The sequence below is a fragment of the Vespula vulgaris genome, chromosome 1, assembly GCF_905475345.1.
Source record: "Vespula vulgaris chromosome 1, iyVesVulg1.1, whole genome shotgun sequence".
NCBI classification, from domain to species: domain Eukaryota; kingdom Metazoa; phylum Arthropoda; class Insecta; order Hymenoptera; family Vespidae; genus Vespula; species Vespula vulgaris.
The window spans coordinates 2122141-2139043 of record NC_066586.1 but is presented as its reverse complement, the minus strand read 5'-3'; the positions used below and the strand labels follow the sequence as shown (position 1 = coordinate 2139043).

The following is a 16903-nucleotide window of genomic DNA, read 5'->3' as shown; positions in this document are numbered from 1 at the left end:
TGAAAAATCGAAATTTTGATTTACTGTATTAACGATTAAATTAATCGTGCTCTATGATTAAAAAAAAGAAGAGAAGAGAAAGAAAATTTGTGAGGTCCTTCAAATCGTCCTACTTTCTTTTTTCCATCATTATGGATATTCTTTTATTCATTAACAACGATTTCGAATACATACAGTAAATATGTACAATGTTGTATTTACATCGACGAGATGCAACCTTTTTATCCGCAATAAATAATTTTTATAAAATAAAACAGAACATATATATATTTATATATATATATATATATATATATATATATATATATATATATTATAATATTCTTACATATGTAAAGATGAATAATTTACACGGACTTAATATCTATCACCTTATCCGTAACTCTAACAAGTGCCTGTCAGGGAAACGTTAGATTATTTCGATAAATTCGTATGAATTAGACACGTGAAACGATTTTTATGTTGAAGTATCGTATGATTACAACGTCGATTTATTTGTGAAGTACCTTGTAATTTTCATCGACTTATCTGTCGCTAGAGACCCAATAAAGAATTCTACTGCGAATATTTACACGCTACTGTGATTATTGCTGTACAGAATACTGTAGATAATACTTACTCGAATCTTACTTATAATATCTTACGAATGAATCTGACCGTACGATACGACTTTATGAAAACTCCGAGAATAGTTCCTACAACGTCGTAAAAATTTTCGAACGATCTAGTATACATTTTTACATAGTTTAGTTTTTTGAAACAGAGAGAAAGATTATTATTGTACCAATTCTTCCGTGATTATGATTTGCTAATTTATAATCTTCAATGAATCAATTTCATAGTCAAAAGAAAAAAAAAAAAACGAAAAAGAAGAGGAAAAAAGAAATGAAAGAAATAAAGAAAAATTGACGAAAGGTAAGGTGAGTGCGAAAACGACGATAATCCAACGATTTCACACGATTACTAAATACTCGTTGGTCGAGGACAACGCTTAACCCTGCGTTAAGCTCGTAACAGTGGAGAATGGATACGAAAGGGCGAGGCGATGCGCGACGCGCCGGCTCGAAGGGTAAATCTAAAGGGAGGAAGAGGAAGGAGGTAGTGGAAGAGAAATAGAGGAGGAGAGGGTGGTGGTGGAGGATGAAGAGGAGGAGGTGGTGGGTTCGGAGGTCGCGTGTATTTAAAACGCGAATCCTGCGCTGGCCGATTCACTGTTTGAAGTTAAATGGAGTGTAAATGGCAGATAACAAACCGGCACTGTTTCCGATTACGGCATTCATTGTTTCCTACCATTATGCGCGCTCCGACGGTTTGTGTGTGACGCGGGATACGGTTTACGGATCTATTTATTGCCACCATCGTTGCACCTCCCTCCCCCATTCCTGAATACGAACATACTCCGAAACAGACTTTATTACTATAACCCTTTCGCTCCATTCACCTGTCCATTCGTGATACTTAAGAGGAACATAATCGATTTCTTTGTCCATTTTTAATTTTGTCGATAGTACGGTTCAGATATATGTATGCATATGTTAGTTTTTTAAATATTGGTAAATGTGTGTTATCGGAGTGCTATCGCACGTTTGATATGCGATCAAGATAGGTACGTGTATGACAGTTAAATTGTGATCGACAAAGATATTTACAAATTCTTCCTACCTAATATTGACTAGAGAGGGAATGTCCATTTTTTTCTTTTCTTTTTTTTTCTTTTTTTTTTACCGCGGATTGTAAGATAGATTTGATTGGTTATAATATATCTATAGTGATTACTTTTCGCATTGGTAGATATATATATATATATATATATATATATATATGTATGTATGTATACGACACAAATTTCGTAAAGTGCTTTACTTTATATGTGCGTTACGAAGAATGTGCGAAGTTATTTAAAGTGGAGACAAAGTTCAATTGTCGAACGATCTACGTTCTAATTTTCGAGCTGCACAAAATTATCGACTAGAGTCTATTCTTTTTTTAAATCATAATTGAGATCGACAGTGTCTTAATATATACATATATACCTTTAACACACTGACGAAACAATATCACGAAACGTACCACTGTCTCGACTAATATCGAACGAAATTATTAACGAAGGAACGAAACAATAGAAAAAACCATTTTTAACAGAACGATCCTACGTAATATTTCGAACAAAGATTAATAACCCGATGAAATACGTCAAGTGCGCGTTCGATTTTTCATTTTATTTATAAGAACTGAAAAAACAAAAAATCAAAAAAAAATGGGATTGCACGAAATCTCGGAAATATTTGTTTAAGACGAAACGAGATGATACACAACGATCCTCGACGATCGACGTTATTTTTTGGTCTGTTAATTGGATTAAAAAAGAAGCGTCAATTCTCGAAAGAATATCCGCTGGGAAGTAAATCGTCATCGGGTGAGGATTTTCGGCGTCACTTGCTGTGAACGGTGGTGGTACGCCGTTTGACCTCAACCTGATCAACGATAGCGTCGCTCTCTTTATCTTGATGAGCTGTCATATGCCTTGTTAGATGATGTCTCTCGCGAAAGCTTTCGTCGCAAACAGGACATCTCAATTTTTCTTCTCTCCTCCTACGAGCAGCTTCCCCAGAGTTCTCGTTCTTGTGATGAGATCTCATGTGATATACCAGGTCAGATGTCATACGAAAGGAAAGATTGCACTTGGCGCAAACATTTTGCGCGGGCAATGTCAAAGCAGCGAAGGACGGTGGTAAAAGGCCAGCGACTCCAGCAGCAGTGGCTAAGAACCTTGGCCTTGTCAAAGCATCTGCCATTGGTGGAAAAACGGATATAGGATTGTACGAAAGATTCGGATAAACTGGTGGAAGATCCGGCCGAAAAGTTGCCACTTTTGGGCTTGGAACTTTCGGCGGTTGTGCTATTTGAGGAATTTTCAAGTTCTCCAGGAGACTAGGCTGACTGGCCGTTGCTTCGGGACCGACCAAAAAGGGATACGTCATTTTGCTGGGAAAACTGGTATATTTGTAAGTGGTCGCACTTGCCAGAGGAACGACCGGAGGACTGATGCTCTCTTGATAGCCTTCCCTTCGATCGTCCGGTGAGATCGACGATCTTGGCGAAGTTTGTCCGTCGTCGCTAAATCCATTTCTTTGACTACCAAGATGAACCTTCGTGAAAGCGCTTCTGGATTCACCGTGCCTTTCCACGGGACACTGCAAGCTGCTATCGTAAACCTTGCCGCATGTTAAACTTGGATCCAATGATTCGGAGCAAGTATTTAGTAATGATTGTTGTGCTGTAAATCCAGGTGGGCTTGGACTCTTTTGTTGTCGAGTAGGAACGTATCTTCGCGAATCGATGTCCGGCAATGTCGGTGTTAACGTTCTCGGAGATACATACGGTGGACTCAGAGAATTTTCGGTACAATGCATCAGCCTTCGTCTCTCCTGCGAGCTAGAGTCGCTGTCGTAATGCTTTATAGTCAAATTCTGTGGCAATCTATCGGCATCCAAAGAATTATCCAATGATACGGATTCTCTCGTACGATCCTTTCTACCAGAAATTAATCGGAGCTTTTCGCTCTGCCTACGGGCCAGATTTTCGTCAGGTGCGACGAGAAACGCTACGTCGAAGGAACGCTTACTGGCACGTTGGAGAGGATAAGATGCATCCGACGTGACATCACTGATCATGGACGGACTACTCGACGTTAAAAGTGCCGTTGTCGCCGTAGTCGATGTAGCGGGGGCGGCACGGTCGATGCCACCCGTGCGATCTTCCATTGTCATCCTGCTCGCTCCGTATGATCAACCTGCGAGAATTTGCCGTCAATGGGTCATACATAAATGATGGATCGGGTGTCGAGTTATTTAGATCGTAACGTGCATGCATTTACATTTCATGAATCGCGAATGCCCGAAACACGATGATCTCCATCGTGTTATCTGCTATATCCGATATTGGTCATGATACGAAAAGAATACGATATAACGAGTGATAAAAATCTTATAAATAATGAAATTAACACGACACTTACCGGAGCACGTGTTAGACTATACGCCTTTGTCCGCTCAACGTGTGACTTTGCAAATACGACGACTTCTTCTTCTTCTTCTTCTCCTTAGGAAAGGCACCTCCCAATATGATGGCATTCGTTAACACTGATATAATTCTCGAGGAAGCACAAAAAGTTCAAGATCCGAGGCTGAGGCTTCGAATCCGCGCACTGATTCCTATTCGAATCCGGAGAACACTCTGGTGGACGCGCGTTTCGGCGTTGCCGAGGATAAAATGAGGGAACCGTTCGCGCATCCCCCGTATTTAGGGGTTGCTTCGTGGAGGGTAGCTCGAAGGCAGGTGGAGACGACCGAGGGTGGTGCCGGCCAATAGCGAAGCGTCGACTACTATTCGAGGGTGGAGCGTACGAAGGGGGTGAACATATTCGGTCGTCGGGACGCGTCTGTTAGTCCCATCTAGACCACGCCTACATATTTCAGGTTCGACACATGTGCCCGGGATCGCCGTCGACGTCGACGACTCCTTTTTCCTCCCACTCACCCCAACCCCTATATCTATCTCTCCCTCCCCCTTCCCTTCCCTTTCTCTTCTCTTTCATTCTCTCACACGCGTTGCGCAATCCTATTCTCGAAAGAATTCTGGTGACGGTGGTGACGATGGTAGTAGTGCCGATCGCGAGAACAACGCTTGAGGGAGGATGCTTTATGTTGTAATACAGCCTGACGAACGATCTTGAATATTTTTAACGCCGGTTCGTTTGCCCTTTCCTCTCTTTCATTTTTCTTTTTCTTTCTCTTTATTATTATTATTATTATTATTATTATTATTATTATTATTATTATTATTTTATGCTCGACCAATTTCGGAACATCGACGGATTCATTTTCCCAACTCGACGATCTTTCTATTCGTGGATAATATTAAAGTTTTAAGAAATAATAATTACATACACACACACGCACACGCACACACACACACACACACATACATACATATATATATATATACACGCACGGTCATGTAATATATATAGTCATATATACACTCGAATCGATTATTCAACTCGGAACGATGAAAGCTAAAAGATAAATTTGTATCGATCCTTTCGGAATCAGCACTTTCTGCAAGCTGTGGAACGATCCCAGTTCTGCTGACACACCTGTTTCGTTTTGAAACCTGTTCTCGTTTCCGAGAGGATAAAGTATTCCATCGAGTATTGTGCGTGACTTCGGTGACGATAAATTATAGGATATACAAATTTATACGGGTTTGTAGGATCGAGTTCGATGAAGATCTAATCATCAACGAGCAAACGTTATTCTCTCTCTCTCTCTCTCTCTCTCTCTCTTTCTTTCTCTCTCTTTCTCTCTCTCTCTCTCTTTCTCATTTCATACGATAGATCTTCATTCGTGGTCATTGGCCGAAACGAACGACTCGTCGACAAAGAGAAATGAGGCGCGTTAAATCGACTGCGTTAGACAGAAGGTACCACCAAGCTCCGTAAGGGATCATCGCTTCCAGGATTATCTTCCTGACGAATTATCCTCGTTTCTCGTCGCTTCGATACATGTCTTGATCCTAACTAAATGACATACGATAGTTGCCAAAACTGTGAGAAATACCTAAAATACATGATTACGTCCAACGTTAATCGCTCGACATATCGACCAAAAAGCAAAACAACCAAAGAAAAGAAAAGAAAAAAGAAAAGAAAAGAAATCTGAGTTCCTCTTCTGGATATAGCAATAGGCGATCAATCATAAGCCAGTAATCTATTTTATCGCGCATGTGAGAGATGTCGGATTTTTACGTTGTTCTCGTGATTCCAACAAATCTACAGGGAATATCTGGAAAGGTTAAAGGACATTAACTTCTTGATTGAGTCGGCAAAAAGTTGTAATGACTTTTCGATTGAGCTAGCTCTCCACCCAACGCCTCCACTACCACCATCACCTAACAATCTTTCAATCAACAAACGTCCTCGAATAAACTTCCGATCTCTCGCGAATTCTTTGATATTTCTTATTATTTGTCATTGAATAAATATTTATTCTTCTTCGAAGATGAAGAGATCGAACGAAAAGATCGTAAATATTTTTCTACTGTACCATCTTCGAGGTCGTTAATGTACGATTAAGGGATAATTTTTTCAAGGCGACCACCACTCGGCTCGATTATATACCTTTAAGGGTAGCAATCGGATTTAATCCTAATTGAGAGTCGTAAAGTTGGAAAAGTCGTTACTACGACGTTATGTGTGACACGCGTCGCACGGCAGGGAGTCGTGAAGCTCTTCTATATCTTGCCAGAGCCATTCCTGGATTATATAGAGCATATTTATTGTCGATCGTACACGTCATGCTTCCGTGAACTCAAAGACGACGACGTGCTTATTCTTTATTCCGTTTTGTATTATTTTCTTACGCTATCACTCGAGTCGTTTTTATGATTTAAATAAATATATTTAATAAATATTAAATTTAATAAATATCGTCGATAATATATATATATTTTTTTATTAAATATCAAACAAATGATTATAGCAAGATTTAAATCGATCGGAAAGTACAGGTTCACTAAGTAATCCAAGTTAAACGTGGGATTGTCACACGCTAACGTCTGACACGTGTCAGGCACGTGGAAGCTGTTAGCACTGTGACATCGAACGCAGGGAAGATCAAGCAGAGGGACACCTTGCTTGCATCAGGGCAAAGTGTTCCAGCTTTTGTCAAGTCGAATGTACGAATTAATATATTTCAATGAAATATAGTGGTCCATCCTATTGAATAAAATAAATCGTAGATATCATCGTGGATATAATTAAAAGAGCATCGATCCGAGATGCAGTCAGTTCTTATTATTTTTCATCGACTATCTAATAAATTTATCGAATGGTATCGATAACGACGTCGTCTCGATATAAAAGGTAGAATCGTTGGTTTTGAAATTAATCACGTCCAATCGTTTTGCATTCCGCCGTCGATTATAAAACTGAAAGACGGAATATTCGTTCGAACGCAGACGCATGAATTAATTTCGGTTTTTCTCGCTCTCCCGACGAAAGCCGCTATCTCTTGCCAACGTTTATCGCTTTGCTGGCAGAAGCTCTACAGAAGCGGCCGATTCGGTGAAGTTACCGAAGAGTTCGGTGATAAATATGCGGCCGATGAAGAGCCGATGAAAAGAGGTCGTTTATCAATCAACCATTAACACGATTTCTTCCTCTTCATCCCTTTCTCTCTCTCTCTCTCTCTCTCTCTCTCTCTCTTTCTCTCTCTTTTTCTGTCTTTTTCCTACAGCTTTAGCAACTCCGTTGAAAATCTGCTCGCTCTTGCACCCACCATATTTCATTCGATTCATTTCAATTCTTTTTCGGTTGCTTTTCGTCCTACTCTCGAATTTTCAATTAACTCAAAAAGATGTCATATCGTATCGAAGTAACAAAATGTAGATATACGTATAAATATATATTACGAAGGAAAGGAAATGTGCTTAAGGAATTTTCAAGCGAGCCTTGTCTCGCCCCAAGTCGCTGATAAATTGAATGTGTAACGAGTTCGGAGGATTGCTAAAATAACCGAGCACGGTATGCGGCCTCGTTCTACGGCTAAGAGGGACAGAACGTAGATCTCTTCAGATGAGTGCGGACGATTTAGATTTTACGGACGTGCGAGCAATTCCTTGACTTATTACCGAGGTCATGCATATAAAGTGGACCTCTGTTTCTCTCAGAAGGAGTAACTCTCGGAGACGTTCTGTCTTAAAACGTCAAAATTTTTATTTCACGACGGAACGTCTGATTATTTTTTTCGTAAAACTTGTAGAATAAAAAAAAAGAAACAAAAAAGAAAGAAAGAACGAAGGACGAAAAGAAAAAAAGAAAAGAATGTAAAATAATTTGTTTGTCGTTCGAACGGATATAATAATTATCAAAATCGTTCGCGTAAGACGGAACTTAAACTCATAACTGAACGCGAGATAAACTCGACCCTTGGAACTGGCGCGAAATTTGAATTCAAGATGTATACCAGTGCCTTTGCACGTTGTAGAAGTTTGTCCCCGCCTCCTCTTGTTGATATCGTTTCAGTGATATCAAGAGAATAACAGAGAGAGAGAGAGAGAGAGAGAGAGAGAGAGAGAGAGAGAGAGGTTGTGTGCTCGCCGTCGGGAATTTAATTCGAAGTGTCGCTAAGATGCCACCTTTGGCTCTTATCTCTGTGCACACGGTGGGCTGCTCGCGTGGCGTTGCTTATGTGTTACGTGAATACCTTACCTAAATGCCAAGGAGGAACGTTTCTGCGTACGGTCGTCCTCTACCAACGTGACTACTACCACAACTATCGTCGTCAGAAACATCGAGAGAGAAGAGTAAGTTAACTGAAGCTTCGAGAGGAAAGGACGTTCACGAAAGAGAAAGGGAGCAACAGAGAAAGGGAAGAAAGGGAAGGGGCTCGAGCTACGAGGAAAATTAATGCGACTTCCAAGCGGCCTTATCGGACGGCGCTATCTCGCGTCTTCCTTTCTCGCGGAAAACGTGAGGCCCTTTGCTCGACTACTTTCCAAAGTTAAGCGAGAAACTTCTCTCTCTCTCTCTCTCTCTCTCTCTCTCTCTCTCTTTCTCTCTCTCTCTTTCTCTCTCTCTCTCTCTTTCTCTCTCTCTCTTTCTTTCCTCTTGGATCTCCCTTTCGAACGATCCTAGATTTTCTAAAACGTATCTTCAAAGTTACTCGAGGAAAGATGGATATTCTCTATATTCTTGAGAAGATAATGAGAACTCTTTAATTAAGCGATAATTCTTTATGAACGTAAAATGATCCTGATGTTAAATGACAATCGATCAAATTTCAATGATCACTTACAGATTTTACTAGGTGTTCGCGATACTCAAGAGATGACGAATCACAATGTATCTAAATTAACGATACGTCTAAATATTCATGAATCATTAATCATAGCGATGACTGGTTTTACAGACGCGCCATGTGGTCCAGTGCTCTTAAAAACATTCTGTTAACGCCGATTTGATTCGATATCGATAACTATGGGAAAGAGAGAGAGAGAGAGAGGAGAGAGAGGAAGAGAAAGAGAAAAGAGAGAGGAAGAGAGAGAGAGTACTCTGACTTCGATTCGAGTATCAAGATGCTCTTAAATACATTTACGCATCCCTATTGTACACGATTCAGAATGAATCTCAAAAAATATCGACTGGATGGAATACGTATTTAATGACAAGGTTTTCGATCGATAACGACGCGTCTTCGGTATCTTCATTTTAATCCTAACCCATGCTTTTATTCAAGAGTTTGACAAATTTTCAAAGAACAGAGGCTAACGTATTTTCATGTGACGTTAACTTCGAGTTCAGAGAGTCACTTGGTACGTAGACGGCAGCTTCGTCGACAGTTTTACGGTTATATTTGCTGAAATCTTATTCGAGCAAAGCGGTGGTTGTGCGGGGGTGAGAGGAATGAGAGGTAAAGAAGGTTCTGCGTCGACGACGACGACGACGACGACGACGACGACAACGACTGGAGGTGAAGAGGAGAAAGAGGGTGAATAAGGGTGTACGAAGAGGGAGTTATTAGAATGGTCCGGAAAAGATGGCGCAGAGTCGCTCCGTATTTTTATACTGTATGGCCACTACTTTGCATAATCCTGCACTTAGCTCGCTCGTCCCGAGATGCCGACTCGCTATGCAGATCTTTCTCCTCTGCCCCGAAAAGCCAAACCTACCGAGCGTTTCGCCGTTCCAACGAATGATGAACGACGCTCAGACCCCGCAGGACCTAGCAGGACGATTCTGTCCCCATCCCACCCCTAACCTCCACCCCCACACCCTCACTCTCCACCTCCTCACACCATCCCGAGAACTTGTTTCCCGTTACGCGGAATAGATTACCTCGACGACGCGTTTAATCGCTTACGTCGATCCGTCTTGTTCGTTTGCACTTCGATTCCTCGGAGATATCGAAGAATCGAATTCTCAAATAGAATTTTTCTTGCTATTGAAACAGTTGCCAGACACGTAAACCCGATTAAATATTCGATTTTAAACGAATTACGATATCATAGATGAATTAATAAAACGAACGAAATAAGATGTTTAGTGCAACGAAGAAAATTATAGTCTATCGTTAACGTTTAATATGGAAACGTTCGTTAATGCGAATCGGTAACTTCTCACCAGTCAGAAATCGTATCCTCCTTCTGACCTTCTCTTTCTAGAAGTATTTGAGAGAACGAGCAGAGAGAAAGCGCTAGAGACGTCATCAATCTTAGCTCGAGGAGATCCAGGACGGCCGTGACGTTCTTCTAAATCTCACAGATGTGACTTTGATTCTCTCCTTGCATTCCCTCGAGAAACAAACCTAGATTAAGTCTGTCCCTATATGTAATTTGTTCGAGTGTCTCGATTTTCGGCCGATCTTGACGTCTTCGTCTTGACTTAGACTAACCGGACACCTGCGTTCTTCCTCGATCTTATTGGTACGTCGTACGGGATAAAGAGAACCGATGTGTACCTGTATCGTAATATCAAAAATGCTCAACAAATTTAGATTTTCGATTTGATTTTCATGTAACGATTAAAGGAATAATTTATTTTTTTAGGCAAATGGAAAAGAGGAAAAGGAAAATAAAAAAAATACGCGTCGGTATAAAAAAAAAAGAAATAAAAAGATTAGAAGGAAAGAAAAAAAAAAGAACGCGTGAAATTAAAAGAAGGAAAAGCGAAGAAGGCGCTAGACAGTTGGTATCTGCCTGGAAAGTGGAAAGAGGTTTACGTGCAGCGTATCGCGAAGTCACCGAGTTGCGACGGACTCGGTTACGGTCGGTGCATCGCTACCGAGATATCTAAGGGTATAAAATCCCTTCCTTCGTAAGCTTTAGCTCGGCCTGTTGTAAAGGGCACATTACGAAAACCGCAGCTATGCCGGAGGTGGAAGAAGAGGTCGAAAGAGAAGATAGAGACAGAGAGAGAGAGAGAGAGAGAGAGAGAACCAAGGACGAAATACAGAGCATACCTTAGTTGTCCGCTCGTAAAGCAACCCCGTATGCCTGGAGAGTGCGTGCCGGAGTTCTCTCCCTCTCTTTTCCTCTTAGCCGCCTTTCTTTCGTAGCCCTTTCTCTAACCATCTCGACGTTCCTAGCGAAGCATTTGTTAAAACCGAGGAATATGCATGAGAAAGCAACTCACCAGGGAGTTATGCTACGATGATCTTAATGGTGGACACGCAACCTTAAATATGTATATGTATAATATTCGGAAGAGTATCCGTTGGAAAAGCTTCAGGAGCACTTCCGTCGGCTGCCTGTATGGACTCTGATGTGCCAGCGAGAAAAAAGGAAAAAAGAAAAGAAGAAAGAAGAAAGAAAGAAATAGTGAGAAAAAGACCGAGTCAAAATAATCTAGGTAGAAAAGTTCATCCGTAAAAGCTACATAGCTCGATGGCACATGCCACGCGCGATCTCGTCTACGTATGCATATACAGAGGACATATGGTGGTTGGCACGGTGCTTGGCCCACATGCAAGAACCCATAGAGAAGCCTTCCAGGCCAGGGTTCAAGCTACAACCCCCTCGGTGCCCCTGAGAGTCCTCATGAGTTTTCAATGAGATTAGCGGCCCATCTGTGCGGAGACCGACCCCATCGTCATCATCGACCATGGACAAAGCTAGTCAACCTGCTTGCTGCCCGTACTCTCTCTTCTCTCTCTCTCTCTCTCCCTTTCTCTCTCTATCTATCTCTTTCGCTCTCTCGTTCTCTCTGTAGGGGCTCTCTCGCTCTTCTTCGCCTTCGCGATAGTCCTACACCATTCACGCACTTGCTGCACCAAGCTCGTCCTCGTTTTTCGAGGGTGCGCTACAACGACGGACTCTTCTATGCTACGCTGAATGCTCGTGAAAAATACCAGGTTTTTAGAACCCCTCATCATATGGTCGCATTTAAAGTCATCTCACTGACCGTCTCTCCTTTGCAATAAGCGAACCGCAACGAGACTACGATACACAGTAGTTGTCTCGTTAATATTTCATGATACTTTCGTGACATGTAAAACTTTATTAATAGAAGATATTTTATAATAAACATTATTCGAAGAAATACTTTAACTATTTTCTTTTCCATTCTCTCTTATACTCTCTCATAAAATTTCTATAAGTTTTAACAAGCAATAATCGTTTCTAATTATTAGTATTATTGATTTACGCTTAGGTATATCTAAAAGAGAAGTAAATAGACTACCTCTATTTGCTTCTTCCTCTCTCTTTTTCTTGCAAATATGGAAAATGGTTTTCGAAACCATGGAAAACATGAAATAAAGCCGCAAAGCAGGCCGATTAAGGAGCGGAATGGTATCGATCCCTTGTTCACGTACGTCCTTTAGCTTCTGGGGCTATGGATTTGGGTCCATGGTGGCCCATATGGAGCCTGCCGAGCGCATATGTTGCGACAACGCCGCTAACGACCTGCCTTGGGCATCCGTAATACTAAACTGCGGTTCGATTCTCACCCCATGAAACTAAATAACCATTCGATTGTCATTGGTAAATAGGTAATCATCTTCGGCTTATCGGTTTGCTCGTATCTAAGATTTATCGTATCGATAATACCTATCAACTGGATCACTTGTATTACATTCTTATTTTTATTCTAAGACAAAGAAGAATTTTTAAAAAGGAAGATATAAACAACGAATACATAAGTTATACAATGGGATAATATTAATATTTTATCTTATAACATGTATATATGTATTATACTTTTCTGAATATCTTTTTCGTGCTTTCGAATAATTTCTTAAAAGTATGCGAATTTGAGAACAAAGAATACATATGCATATATGATATATAATATATATATATATACATATATATATAATATATATATTATATATACATATAGTCTTGGTAATAAGAAAAAATTGTATAAAACTAAGAGGTCAAGAGACTCCTAAAAGTGTCTTGCGAAAAGTAGCCAAAAGTTCCCCTAAACGCTTTGGCCAAGCGAAATCCAGCGACAGTTCCGCCCCTTTGCTTTTTTGTCAACCTGCAAGGCCAAACGAGTTACGTATTATAGCGTTCGTAAGGGTAGAGAAGGGATGGAGAGGACGATAGTCAAAAGGAGGGAGGGGTAGCCCTCTTCGATACCAAGTTATGTGTTCTGGCCATGCCATCTGGCACGCTATTATACGAGTATTTTAATTTAATTAACTCAGCGTATAGTTCGATATTATCGGCGCTTTCCCGGGATTAAGCTTGTACGAGGAGAGTAAAAGGGAGAGGGCGGGGGAGGAGGTTTGGGGAGGACGATTCGAATCTGCCGTTTAATTAGGATTTTGGTCGGTCGTGCGAGCACCAGATTTTATGGAAACGAAACAGACTTCTGACTCGATCAAAACGCTCTCTACCGCAATTTTTCATATTTTACTGCAATTATTGTTTTTCTACGTTCTTGTCTCCTCTACAATTTTTTCGATTATTTTTATCTTTATTCCGTATTTTTATTAAAAATTTTTTTAATTTCTTTGGCAGAATCCCTAAAATTTATACGTTTTAATATTAAATGCGGCTAACTCGGAAGTTTATAAGTAAATATCTTTGTATATTTGGCTCGTTGAAAGACGCTCTCAGCTTCGGATATTTACAACATATTTGCGGCAGCGCGAACACGGTTCTTTGTCATAGACGAGTGATTTTCGGGTCGCCTATGGCCAAGCTAAAGAGAGCCAGTGCGCTATTGTATTTTCGAGGGAGGGGGTCGTTGTACTTTCTCTCTTTCTGTCTTTCGGTACCCTCATCTATACCGTACAGTGCCCCTACTCGTGCATCTGTCCTCAATCAGCATCCTACGAAAATGGGATATACGCATACGCAAGGTTGTAAAATTATTGTCACCTTCTCGCAATTCACTTGGCTCGAAATAACATCAAAATTTAATTCGAATACATTTATACTATATAAACAAAATAAATATAAACAAGACACAACAAACGAAACGATCACTTTCCTGTGAAAGAAAAAGATATAATTTCGTGTGGCACCAAAGGTTATCTGCTTAACAAAAATAAACATTGTATTATTAAAATTGTAATCGAACGAACAATAATAATATTAAATCCACTAAGGCATACATAATACGTAATACGAATTCGTAGTAATATTTCTAAAATATTTCGCTTATAACGAACATATGTAAAACGCTATCGCTTTCGATTCATTCGCTGGACAAAATAAATCCTGTCGTTCGAAAATCCGAGCGAGAGTAGGCAGGGTGGCGAACTTCGAGGAAAGAATAGGGTGCACTTAACTTGGGACTGCTTAAACAGTTGTTTGAACGGCATTATGCATTAGCATGTGGCTGGTGCCACCACTTATTAGTAGTACGATGTCGGGTACCCTAGTCTAGTATCGATGATAATAGTGAAAGATGATTCGAGAAATAGATAGATATTTTTAAATATATTCAAAAGAATTCTTTCATTGTTGTTTTATTTTTTTATATAGATGCTACTTTTCTCTCTCTCTCTCTCTCTCTCTCTCTCTCTTCGATCGTAAAGAAAAAAGAGATGATAACGGAGGTAGATATCTACACATTTCTCGCTAGGACGATATCGGAAAATCCGCGTTCGGATTGGGCCGCATCTCCGACAGGACGTTTTGATACACAGCAGGAGATGAAAGAAAAGTGTGTTTGGCTTCCGGCCACCAGTTCCCTCGGCCAACTCCTATGAAACTCCGATTCGATGAAAACTCTCAATCTAAAGGAAAAAAACTTTGCTCTCGATTCGCACGATTCCACGAGAAAGAGAGAACGAACGAGATAGAGAGAGAGAGCTTCGGTAGTTTGTTTGAAAAATAATATTTATTAAGCTGACTGCGCTATAGATAAATATCGTTTCGTTCAACTTACGATACGTAATAAACAGAAGTTGGAAAGTTCTTAGTTTCAGTTATTAATCAATCGAATATAGTTACATACTTACTTTCTGAATTCTCGAGATTTACAGAGCTACGCAGTTCCGTTCGAGTCGAAAGTAGAAATCGGACTAAACCTAAAATGTTTATTTTACGCGTTATATTCGTCATTGTTTACATCGAGAACTCTGGCAGATGTCGTAACGTGAAAAATAATACTATTTAATATAAACATTAGAATATACGTAATATAAAAACATTACCTACGACGATGTCTCCTAAATAATAACATTTATTTTCTTATCGATTTTTCTTACGTATGTATTTACCTTCGAACGTTCAAAGATATTTGAAATCTTTCTTCTACCATTCCGAATTCACATTTTCGTACAACGTTCGAAATATTACTCTCTGGTACTATGTAAAATAAGAAGAAGAATGGTAGACGAAAAGAATCACCTTCGTAATCTGATGACCGATAGGAGAAATGAATAGAAGAGAAACTGAGAGAGACAGATAGAGAGAGAGAGAGAGAGACACAGAGACAGAGACGGAGAGAGAGAGAGAGAGAGAGAGAAAGCAAGAGAAATCTAGGTATAATATTCCGGATATTAAATCGCTTTTAAATCGGCTTAGCGTTAACTAGTGGCACTTTAAGCTGCCTGGTGAAATGATTATCAGGGTTTCCCACTCCGTCGCAACGGCTAGCTGTTATCGCACCTTGATTAATTGTTATGCAATATGACGTCACACACGCCCGCGTACCCGGATTAGAATCCCGCGGTGGAGCATCACGGCGAATGCCAGGCATCTCTCTCTCTCTCTATATATATATATACATATATGTCTATCTATCTATTTCTCTCTCTCTATCTCTCTCTCTCTCTCTTACTCTCTCACTCTCGCGTTTGTTCTCGCTTTGCGCTGCTACGAGTATTGCACAAGGATGGAGAGGAGGGAGCAACGTGAAGTTTCCGGATAATCCTAGGAATTTGAACCCGCCGAACATAGGACGCTGATGAATATTGATACCGACTCGACGGACCTTCGCACCCTATCTCTCTCTCTCCGTCTTTCTCTCTCTCTCTCTCTCTCTCTCTCTCTCTCTCTCTCTGTTTGTCTCTGTCTCTGTCTTTCTCTCTCTCCCTTCCTGAGATGAGAAATGCAAGGTGTCGAAATCGAGTAGTCTATGAAACGTCACAGATGCGATCGAACGTGTCTGGCAAAAACAAAATTAAAATTTAAATCAAAAAGAGAGAGAGAGAACGAAGCAAATTTTAATCATTATAGTTTCTGTTTTATCTACGAATAAAACAAAAATTTCCTTTCGATCTTCTTTCGAAAATAGTAGCCAACGAGACAATGACAGCTCGTTAGTTTCAAAGTGTAAAACTGACGGTTCAAGAGAGAGTGAAAGAGAGAGAGAGAGAGAGAGTACAGGCTTCACGCTAACTTTGCTCCATTATTTCTCTAAATAAAAGAAACCATAAATCGTGGGTGTACATGTCGTACGGGAGCGCGACGTGGCTCCATTATATCTCGCGATGAACGGTACCCTTCTTCGTCGGCCATTATGCCACGGAGATAGTAAGGAAGGAACCACCCCTTTATCTCCCGGTAGACTCTACGCCCGAGAGTAATGCGCGGAAATCAAGGGTTAATTCCTCGACGCCGTAAAGCATTTTATCTGTCCCGCGTTTAGAAGACGCCAAGAGAAATATTAAAATATGGTAATATAACTTGGAGAACGGATAAAACCATCGACGTTATTCGGTTCGCCAAACGATTACGAATTTATCGGTTAAATAAAAAATAATCGATGAAAAGAAAAGATACTATATAAATTATCTAGAATCGAAGCATTTCATTTATCTATTTCTAATATGAAAGAAAAAGAAAAAGAAAAGAAAAACAGAAAAATAAAATAATGGCAAGTTACACACAAGTATTTCAGGATCGAAAAGATTTAGGTATCTAATAAATGTGAGAA

At 40.2% G+C, this 16903-nt stretch overlaps 1 protein-coding gene across 1 annotated transcript; it reads right to left on the bottom strand.

The window, feature by feature from the left end:
• Positions 1 to 359: 359 nt before the first annotated feature.
• Positions 360 to 4244, bottom strand: LOC127069710 (uncharacterized). Its single transcript, XM_051007075.1, has 2 exons — positions 4019 to 4244; positions 360 to 3793 (listed from the first exon to the last, which is right to left on the bottom strand). Exon 2 carries the CDS (start codon positions 3768 to 3770, stop codon positions 2433 to 2435), a length of 1338 nt encoding a protein of 445 aa, XP_050863032.1. The 5' UTR covers positions 3771 to 3793; positions 4019 to 4244; the 3' UTR covers positions 360 to 2432.
• Between the last annotated feature and the right edge of the window lie 12659 nt (positions 4245 to 16903).